At 41.4% G+C, this 11,422-nt stretch overlaps 1 protein-coding gene across 1 annotated transcript in view; it reads right to left on the reverse strand.

The window, feature by feature from the left end:
- Window positions 1-291: 291 nt before the first annotated feature.
- Window positions 292-11,422, reverse strand: part of Sh3bgrl2 (SH3 domain binding glutamate rich protein like 2) — a 62,234-nt gene continuing 51,103 nt past the window's right edge. Inside the window, exons 4-5 of the mRNA XM_008827172.2 lie at window positions 8,191-8,271; window positions 292-4,522 (exon numbers count right to left, since the gene is read on the reverse strand). Of these exons, the coding sequence (XP_008825394.1) occupies window positions 4,511-4,522; window positions 8,191-8,271 (93 nt within the window). The 3' untranslated portion in view covers window positions 292-4,510. The remainder of the gene's footprint in view (window positions 4,523-8,190; window positions 8,272-11,422) is intronic.

The following is an 11,422-nucleotide window of genomic DNA, read 5'->3' on the forward strand; positions in this document are numbered from 1 at the left end:
TTAAAAGGGCTTTGCAGAAGAAACTGAGGGAGTACAAAGTTCTGAAAGCACCCCACGGCAGATAACTGTCCAGGCTAGAAATCCACACACAGGAAGGCATGTAAGATAGGCATGAAACATTATTACCCACAAACAGAATAAATATTCAAGTGTTTTTCATATTTCTGGAAATAGCTTCAGAACACTCAATTCCTGATCGTGCTTCTCTTCTACAGTTAACAGGGCTGGAGGTGCAGTGTGTGGTAGAGTACTTGCCTAGCATGTGCAGAGTCCTGCTTCAATCGCACAGTGTTTTTTTTTTTTTTTAAAGTTAAATCATAATTGACCAATAAAAATATAAAGAGAATTTTTAAATGAATAACTAAATCCACAAGGGACTGAGCTATCACTTGCACAAGGCTCTGGGTTCAAGACCCGGCAATATACATACAAAATTTAATAACTAAAGATATAACCAAGTAGGCCAAAATTTAAAAGACAGTGAAATCCCACAACAGGCATGTTCAACTTACTAATGATATAAAAATTACTCCAAATGAAACCACAGTGAGATACATTTTATATGACAGAGCTTGGCACAACATGATTAACAGTCCCCAAGGTTGGCCAGGAGCTATGGTCTTGAAAATGTTAGCAGAGTGTTGGAACATCCACTTAGAAGGCAATCTGACTGCAGCTCTCTAGCTGATGGTGTGCTCCGCTCCTATTTGCACAGCCAGCAGCTCTACTGAAAGTGTGGGTCCGCTCTTCCATATGTGCACTGAGGCCAAATAAAAGGAGGCTCACATCAGCATCTCCTTTTTCAGTTCCAAACAAAGATGTGCTTCAATAATTAGCAATCCAAAGGAAAACTGTGAGATAATCATACACAGGAATAATATTTAACAGTGAACACTCCCATTGCAATGAAAATAAAAAGGAAGGGATAAATACTGTATCTGATTTATTCTGTTTATTCTTCTTCAAGGATATACACATGGAGACCACATGCTTAGGAGGAGGAAGGCTACAATCAACACAAATACAGGGTGGGGCGCCCTTTAGTAGACAGGAAGAAAGAGAGGCCAGGGAAGAACACACCTGCACCTCAGTGGAAAGGCAATAAGGCAGGCGGCAGGCGGCAGGCGGCAGGCATGCGGGTTATCATTACTCGTTATACTTCAGTAGATGTGTGTATACATATGTATACATAGTTCATTGCGTGTATGAAATCTAAAAAGTTGGGATTTTAACAAGAAAAGAAGAACATGCAACATTTCTGCTGATGAGCTGCAGCCTCGAGGGCTGACAACCACCTCTCTGTCACTGACCACTTCTGTAACTGCTGCTTCCGTTTTGTTTCTGGCATCCTACTGTGCTGTGCAGATAGGACCCATCACATTGTAAGGGCTCCATACCTGCAGACAGAAAGGATGACCATGCTAACCTGCCCTGCACATCTAGAACTAGGAAACCACTGGGAATTTGGGTGATAGGCAGGCAGGGCTATTGGCTGATTTGGTCTCATGAGGTAAAACATTTCTGCCAGTGACAGCTTTGTTCTCTTTGGTCCGTTTCTCCATCTGTCCTGCTATTTAAGGTTTGCGATAGTTCTGTAAGGAGCTCAGACTCAGACACTGACTCCAGAAATGTTATTTTTGTTTCGCTTTTCTGCTTTTAGAGGTGGCATAAAGGGAGCCCAGGTGAGAGGAGTCCTGGCTACTCAAGTTTCCTGTAACCAGCATGGGTCAAGTCACCAGTGCGGCTTCAGTATACTCTAGAGACCACACAGTCCACTTGGACCAGCCCAGTACCTGATTAAGTTCTGCCTTGGCCCTGATCCCTCAGTTCCTCTCAGTGTGCTCAGGCAGGACCACAGGATGCTCTCCATGGTCGCATGAACTCTACATAGTTACAGCAGTTTCTGTTTCCATGGATGGCAGCGGAAGCAGCTTCGTAACTAAATAGAAAGAATCCAGCCAAACCCAGAACTAAATTCAGAAAATGTGTGAGGACAGATGGAAACAACTCCAGTTTCAGAATGCACATTTTCTGGAATTTATTCTCCTTTAATGCTGAACAGAAAACGTGAGATTTCACCAATGCCTTTAGAGACAAACACAAACACTGAAATAAAAACAATTATACAGATTGAAATGGACCCTGATACAAAAGAAAAACTCTTATATGAAAAAATTTCCAGAAAAAGAAAACCCTACAATAAAATCATACAAACCAAAAAATTAAAATAAACCCCACAAAAAAAAACCCAGAAGCCGCCTTTGGTACCTTCAATAACAAAACACAAAAATACTTAGTTTGGTGTTGAATTCACTGATACTAAAACACATGAATGATGAGTTAAATTTATAAAACAGAAACCAATTTAAAATATATTAGCTTATTTCTTTGATGATTCCCCAACTTCACCACAAAAATTCATAGTAAGAAAATGACCTGCAAATGCAGTAGTATTTTTAAGCACACTATCCAAAGAGTATGTTTAAGATAATCATACTACATACAGCATGGTCAATTCAAATTTCTAAGACAAAATTTGGTGGCTTTCTCTGTCTCATAAATATATTGTTCTTACAGCTTAGAATGTGCAAACATAACCTTACTGAATTGGTTCTTGGCACCCACTGGCAAGAGCAGACTAAATGTAACCTGGGTAATCACAACTTGGAAATTTTTTTAACTCATTCTATCTTAAACAGAAATGTGTCTTGTCAGAAGACTCACAAACTCAAACACAGTACCCAGTTAGAGGAGAAAAAAAAAAATCCTGGATAGTCCCTGGGATTTATCAAATGGAATGTGACCTGGATCTTGTTTAATACCAACTAACCAGTAACATTCATGATTTGACAACAAGTTTTTCTTGGAGAGAAAATTGTGGATCGGGCATCTGTTCATTCATGAAGACTGCCCAGCTGTAGTAGTACTGCAAGTCTCGGGCTAAGACTTCAGCCTTAGCATTCAAAAAGATCAGCAGAAAGTCCACATTTAGCAAAGCACAAGGTGGGTTGGGGGACGGGAGGGAGCACAAGTCATTTGCTCTTCTAATTCCTTCTCAGACTCACAATGAAAGGTTCAGCATCAGGCTGCTAGGGACAGGTAGAGATTTCAGTCAGCCCTGAGTTCATCCTAGTCAAGGCTATATCTATGTCTGACAATTAAAAATTAAAATATGAAAGGATACAGAGAAGTAACCTCTGCTCTGACAAGTTTGGAAAGTGTTCACCAGTTCCAACCAATGGGAACAGGGACTGTTCTTGACAGTCAGGGTCACTCTCTAGACAGCTTCTTTCCCTTCTAAGGGGCTCTGAAATCTCACTTGTGCTCATTCATCGAACAAGAATGTGTGCCTACAGTATTCTAAAAGTCTGAGACTGTGAATTGATCTGAGATACGAACAAAGAAAGTAAAGAAACAATGGTAACTCGGGAGAAACTTCACTGTATAGTGGTATTGCAGCTTTCTTTTTCCTTTCTGTGGCACTGCAGTTTGAGCCCAGGGCCCTGTGCATGCTATGCAAGCGCTCTACCGCTGAGCCAGAGCCCCAGCAGTACTGCTGTCTTCTAATACGCTTCATCAAGGGTTCATAAAATATATCTAGCTGAGAGACTCCTTTCTCAAGAAAATAGAACCCCTTCAGAAAATAGAATAAGAGCAGCGGTTACTCAGGGGGGCTGCATCAAAAAATGTGCACTCGTGTTAAATAAACCGCAAGATCAAAAACACCTTCGTATCCTAATCAGACAACTTTTCTGTTAATTTACTGTCTAATTAGTGCACTTATTAAAATAATATCTTTCAAGCAGTCTTAAGCATTTAGGTGAAACTTTCCCCTTGCAAGAGATAGAAAAGCATGCATGTTTCAGAACAGCAATTCTTTTCTGCCCTGTAACTTGGTTGTGATCATGCAACACTGCAACAGTGGTTTTTAGAGGCATCTGCAAAAGCCTGGGGGACAGAAACGGAGAAGGGGTCTACAGCAGCTAACTTTTTCAGCAGGTGTTATTACAAAGCACCACAACAGTGACATTTGTGATTCTGCAGCAAAAACCTTCAGTGCCCTTTGTCAGCCAACACTGTTTTCTTCTTCCTGATTGAGAAGTGAACAGTCTGGAAAAGTTCGAGATTCGATTCAGGCAGCTTAAAGAAGAATGGGTTTATGCAATTCTGGTATCTAATAAAACCTAGAGCAGAGTCAACATTTTCTCTCTGATGGTGCCACCCCTTTATCTATCAGTCATTAAGGAAGCAGATCTGTAAGAGCTGACAGTACTTTCAGCTGAGTGAGGCAACCTCAGGCAAATCAGAAAATAAAAGAATTCCCCACCACAGTCCCGATTTGGTTTAAAGCAATCCCCATTATTCCCACATATTCCAAAAACACCTTTTCCAGGTCAGGCAAAGTGACTGATTATTCGTGTGGCTTTTGTCACAGTGATGCATCAGGTAAGCAGGTGTGTGCTGAGTACCACAGGGTGCTCCAAAATGCATCTCCGTCACCTTTCACTCTTTAAGGTTCAGGCTATTTAAAATAAAGGAAAAAAGGCACCGATTACTGCATTGCATTGATAAGAAAATTTGTCTTTAGCAGTTATTTTTTAAATGTCAGGAACAGAGGTGTGGGAGGTCATACCTCATGCTATATGACTGACAGGAGCAAATCCTGGCTTTCAGGGTCAGGGCCCAGATTTAAATGACACACATCCAAGCTGCCAAACACGTAAGGGAAACCCCTACGTTTTGGCAGCCATGAGTCTCCTTCCTCTACTGTGCTACTCCACAGCAGGCGGCTGTGAGCTCCCAAGGGTGTGCAGAGGTGCTGGCTAATGACAGCCTCAGAATGGCCACATCATTTAGAAAGCATCCCCACCCCAACTGCCAAGCACTCAGCCCTCCCTACTACCCAACTTAAATGAGAGTCACCAGGAGGCCACTGCAACTTGCTCCAGCTATGACAGACCTGTGTGTGGTGCCACCAGCTGCCACATATTTTGAAAATCACCCCTGAATAGTAGGGACTGGAAGCAGTCATTTAGATAACAGGATCTGCTTGGAGTCTTAGGAATAGCCAAGTTGTTGGCTTTCTACATTGGTGACTAGTGCCATTTCCTCACTTAGGGAAACACCGGCAGCCAGCCATTGCTGCAGCTTCCCCTGCCTGATACTTGCATCTCTCCCAGCTTTGATGGGGAGAGAAACCTGAATTTTACATATGAGCAACCCATTTACTTTTCACTTTAAAAAGTTCTATGCAGGACAAACAATGAATCCAAAGCCAGTGTGGTTTTTAGGCCACCTCTGACCTTTCTTCACTCTGTCCACTTTGGATAGTACCCCAGTCAAAGTCTACACACACTTGCCTACAGGGCTCATCAACATACTCTCCTACAGTGTGGGCAATTACAGATGCTAATGGTGGCCGTAAGTGCTTCCTGGTTAGCTTTCTTTGTGTGTATGCTGCAGAGAGGTAGGAGAGTAGAGAAGAAGGGGGCATTCATCTTTTGGTACCTTACATCTGTGACCATTTTATCCAAACCTTAAACTGCAGACTGTGTAACAAATTATAACCAAGGTGAAAAATCAGTGACTGGAAGGTGGGACACGCTCACTTGTTCCTACACCTCCACTTCTCTAGATAAACATGAAATATGTGTTGTTACTGTACTCTAAGGCCCTGGTGGTTCCTGTTGGCAAGTGGTACAGATACATGTACTGTGGTCCCAAGGGTTCCTACCCAGGAATAGTCATTCCCAGGCCTTTTCTGCCTTTTGAGTGACCAATTTCAATGAGACCAACTTTCACATTGTCCAACCACCATATGGAATGGATACTGCATAGATCATAAGGTCTTTAGAAATGCTACAGAAAATATAGTGGGGGGGGTGGTGTTGAGACAGGATTTCATGTAGCCCAGTGTAGTGACCCCTCTGGTCCCTTAAGGACAATAGTGCTCTGCTCACTAATAGTTAACAGGCTCCTGGCACTTGGCTCACTATGAGTTAACAGACTTCTTCTGACTTCCTTGATGTGGAGGTTTGAGAAGGGAGCAGCTTGCTCATAGGATGCTGGGAATAGACCAATTAGACAGCTGTCCCTCGGATGCCAGGGCAGGTGGATAGCCCGCCCCCCCTTATGTTTCTGCATACCTCAAAGGAGGTCTGTTATGGGCCAGTGGCCATGGTCTTGGGCATGCTGTACTGTTTTCTTACTATTATGATGGGAACATGCCTATGTATTTTGCACTGCTTGAGCACTTCTCATATGTAAACTCTGTGTGAACATCAAATGCTGAGCTTCCAATAAAGACACTCCTGAGGGGCACAAGCCTAGGGTCTCCTGGTCCGATTTCAGTTTGGGGAAACAGACGTTGTGGCAGGCATCTACAGCCCAGGGTGGTAGGGAACTTGCTATATAGCTGAAAATAACCTTGACTTTCTGACCCTCTTGCCTCCATCTCCAGAGTGCTGGGATTAGAGGTGTGTGCCACCATGCTCAGTTTATTCCAGTCCTGGGGAATCAAACCCAGATTTCATGCTTGCTAGGCAAGTCTACTGACTGAGCTATACTTCCAGCCTATTGTCTAAAGAAGAAAAACAACAGCTCGCAGAATCTCTAAGGAACCTTTGGGGGAAATGAGAACACGGATGGCAAATACACAGTATTTTCTAAGACATTTTGAGGCAGACAATGGTGCCCACTGGGTTTATACAACTAGCAGGCTCCTGCCCCAGTTTTTTCTATTTCTTTGAAGATAAATCTTGATTGTCTAATATCTTTGGGTAAAACATGTTATATGAATACCCTAATTTTCCTAACAAGCATTCAGATATCTGACATAAAAATATTTTAAGAACCTGTAAATACTTTCTGTGTGGGTTTGCCTTTTCTGAAAACAAGCACATAGGAACCACCCACAACCATCTGTGGACTTATTGATGTAAAAACAAAGCAAGTTTTTATGCTGGCTCTGCACCACAGGTGCTGCTGGATAATTTATATTTTGGATGGCCTCTGCCTTCCTCCCACAGGTGCTCCAGAGACAGCACCTACCAGGGGCAGCCTCAAAGGGCCTATCACAGACAACAGAGTCCCCAGAAATGTACTGCCCTTTCAGTTGTGTTAAAAGTAGACACTTTAGAATTCAGCTTCAACTTGAAATATAGCCAAGCCTCGGTAACAATGTATATAAAGACTGTAAGGAAAAATGGAAAAATGTCAATGTATCAGCTCTGGGTAGTATATCTTAAAGTTTCTTAATTTTTAAAAATGAGTGTGAATTACTTTTATAATCATAAAACCAGTGTTTTAAAATAACAAAACTATTGGCTTACTTAATAACTATCCTTTTTTTATTTCGAAAGTAATCTATGTTCTTGATAAGGTTGTGTAAATACCCATTGTCACTAAGTCTGAATGTGAGACAAACTTAGTTGGGTTCATGTTTTTCAAAAGACATGACATAATAAAAGGGCTTTTCAAATATTCTGAGTGGTTTAGGAACTGTAGCCTGCTTTTCAAGTTCGATCTTGCAGATGCCTTCCAAATGTGGCTTTGCATCTGCTCTTTCAAAAAGCTTAAAGTACTGCTGTCTGCTGGCATCTCTGGGCGTTGGTTCCAAGTCCTCCCTGGGATCTGTGAATCTTCAAATCTCTAAAGTAAAGGGGTGCAGCAGCCACACATCACCTGTGCACATCTGCCCACCTGCTTCAGAGCGTCCCTAGATGACTTGTAACATGTCAAATACCCCAAGTCTCTGTAAAGAGGTGTAGACTGTATTTTTAGAAATGAAAACAAGAGAAATCTGTACATGTTCAATCCAGATGCAATTTTTTTCCAGATACTTTCAATTTGTGTCCAATTTGTGGATGAATCCACAAACGTGGAACACACAGACACAGAAGGGTGAGCGGGCACATAAATTTTGAATTTAAACAGGAACTAGTGAGTGATTTTGCTACTTTGAATGCCTTCTCAAAGAACAGGGGTATAAATTGCAAGTAAACTAATTCTGATTTACAGCAAGTTAAACATTGGAGAGAAAAGTGTTTAACACTGCCCCAAGAGAGAGAAAAGACAAAAGGTTTAGGGGACTAGATCTGCATCCCTCTAGCTCCTTCAATCTCAGTCCATATGAACCATTCAAGTAACAGAACCTCTAAAGCAGGAGTATGGAAAGATTAACTAACCTACCTTAGATGTCAACCGTGGTTTCAGGCCCAAGAATGAAAAGACTGTGTTGCTTTCCTTTGCCTCAAAGAAACTGTCATAATCCTAGAAAAAAGGGGATGGGGAAAATAAAACCAATAAATAAAATCAAACAATTATCTTTATAGTTGCTGTTTCAAAAAATTCTTTATGGGGATGGAGAGATGGCTCAGCGGTTAAGGGCACTGGCTGCTCTTGCAGAAGACCTGGGTTTGGTTCCCAGCACCCACATGGCAGCTAACTCCAGTTCCAGGGGATCCAATGTCCTCTTCTGACCTCTGCAGGCACTGCACGACATGGGTGCATTTACATACATGCAGGCAATACACTCATACACATAAAAAATAATAAATATTAAAATATATATAATTCTTTATGGAAGTAAAAACAACAACAACAACAAAACAACAACAAAAACCAAACCACTGGCCAGGCCACAGAAGAGCTACATACAGGAGAAAAGGACAGCCTTTTCTCACATGTCAAACTAGCATTTATCTGTGTGGACGCTCTGACCTAAGAGTCCACTCATCTCCAACAGGGACAGCCACCTAGTGCCATTCTTGGTACTTTGCTATCCAGGGCATTAAAAACAAACAAAACAAAACAAAACAAAAAAGCAAAGCAAACATTCACCAGAGCCTCCATGTGTCTGCCCACACACTTCTATTCTACTTTGAATTTCCAGCACTCTCTGAGACCATGCCTTCAGAAAGAGTAAAAACTAAAAGAAACGATATTTTCTGTAGCATTTATCTTTGCCTTCAACACAGAATCATTTTTCTCTTCCTACTTTCAGAAGTAGAGAGCCATAAAGGAATTCTGGTCAACGTATTCATCAGTTCTTCAAAAGTTGATACAATTTCTGGGTTCATAAAAATCACTTAAATTTTGGTGGTTTGAATACTTTACCCTAAGGCGAGACATTGTAAATAATGAATCATGGATAGGCATCTGTTTTATGCTTGGTGACTTAAAACTGCATCATTTAATATTCTTTACCACAGTCCACAGGTTGGAACCTGGCTCAGAGAAAAAAACAGACAACAAAAACCAGGGCCCAGTGTGAGAGGTAGCACATGGGAGGGCCGACGTTTGTCTAGGTGCACCGCCCTTGAACTTCCATGCTTTGTACTCTACGGCATCTGCCCAAGAGGAAACCGGGCATGGATAACCGGTGCATGGTGGTCGCTGAGCCCAGTGTCACCACAGGGTTTTGAATGAAGCTAAAATCTAAATGAGTCCACAATTTGAACAGTGTAAGTTCGGTTTTGCAAAGCCTTGTTTGATTAAAAGTCTTTGAATTATTATATTTGGCTCTGTGGACAGACCCTCGCCAAATTGAGTCTTAGCTCTTTAAAGGCAGTTCTGATCCTCTCTCCATCACATTCTACCTGCACTTGGCCTCAATACTTTTCCTAGGGAATTTCCTCTGATGAAATTCACACCTAGTTTGGATCTCTCCTAAGTTCTGGTTCCATGCAAGCAACAAGCTCTTCAGAAACAAACCAACCACAACCCACCAATTTGAACCTCTCAGAAAAAGGCCCCACTCTATGAGCACTGCATGCCTGACTCAGCACAGAAGGCCTCCTCTCTTCCCATCACTCTTCAACACATCCCTTAAGCTCCCCCTATTGTCTACATCTGTCTCCACCACCTTAACACAAACTGGACTTCTGCCACAGTAACCTGTTATCTACAAATTGTCTAATCTCATTTGTTTCTACCCAATATCATTCTGTCAAGAAAGGACACATAGGTCTTTTGAAACATGCAAATTTGATCCTACCACCATGTGCTCAAATCTTTTCTTATAGATGGTGCTGCTCATAGGATAAAATAGAATGGGATCTTCCATGTGGCCTTGAAGGCTCTGTATATCCTGACTCTGCCTAACCCTTCAGTTGGGGAGACGAAGGGTTCTGTGTTCAGTCATTACCAGTGTGGGGTACAATGCCAGCAATCTACCATGTGAGGTCTATGACTGTGACCCACACTTTCACCCTCCAGACTTCCTTCCCTGAGCCACCCACCGCTGAGGTCCCTTTAACTACAGATGTCTGGGAAATAATGGAACAGCCAGTAGAAATGCCCTTAAATGGACTGAAAGCTGGGTCCAAGGGTAAGATCCAGCCTCGACACACCTGTCACCAGTATGTCTACTTTAAAACTTGTCCTCCTCCTTATCTGACAGATGAGGAAGAGAGAGTGAGAGATGAGGTCCAGAGCTGGCAACTGAGCCGGCAAAATGCTGCCGTGTCGTGGGTTTTGCAGCTTCTCCCCACTTCTAGTCGATAAAAATCTAAGTGAAACGCAGTATGAAAAACTAACAATGGAAGAAAAAAAGAAAGGCAACACTCACATCTCTATGAAGGCGGTAGGAGTTCTGCTCTCAAAAGATTTCAGTGGTGACATGAAAACATCACTCATGTTAAATAGCAAAAGCTGACTTGCAATGAGACAATGTTTGTATTTTGGGTGGCAGTCTTTGTATTTAAACTTAAAATGATCACAACTCTCAAAAGCACAAAATTAAAAACAAAGCAAACTCTCAAGCATAATTTTCACATATATGTGTGTATATATAAATACAAACAAATAAGCTATCATATATGTAGGCAGAGAAAACAAGTAACAATATCAGTAAACCATTCATCCACACCAAAACAAAACTGTTCTTACAAGTTTTAGTCACCAATAAGTTATTTACAAACATCAGATATTTAGGAATCTCTGTATAACATTTCCAATTTATGAAAAGAAAATTTTCTTCTAGCTACATTTCTGTCACAAAAATAACAAGCATTATTTTATTTTATCAACTTTTCACTCAATGCCATGTCACTATAGCTTGGGGTTTCAGAGCTGAATTGAACTTGGACCCACTCAGAGTTTAAAAATTTTCATTGAAGGTAATTAATACTTTTTTAAAAAAGCAACAAATACAAAATTTAGTAATTAGTTGTAAAAGCAGAATGATTTATAGACAGTCGTTTTTAAAACTTTATTATTGTTGGGGCTGGAGAGATGATTCAGCGGTTAAGAGTACTGGCTGCTCTTGAAGAGGACCCGGGTTCAATTCCCAGCACCCACATGGTAGTTCCAGGGGATCTGACACCCTCTTCTGACCTCCACAGGCACTGCATGACATGGGTACACTTACATACATGCAGGCAATACACTCATACACATAAAATAAAAATAAATAAAAATA

This window comes from Nannospalax galili, unplaced genomic scaffold (assembly GCF_000622305.1).
Source record: "Nannospalax galili isolate Female #2095 unplaced genomic scaffold, S.galili_v1.0 scaffold613, whole genome shotgun sequence".
In the NCBI taxonomy this organism is placed as follows: Eukaryota; Metazoa; Chordata; class Mammalia; order Rodentia; family Spalacidae; genus Nannospalax; species Nannospalax galili.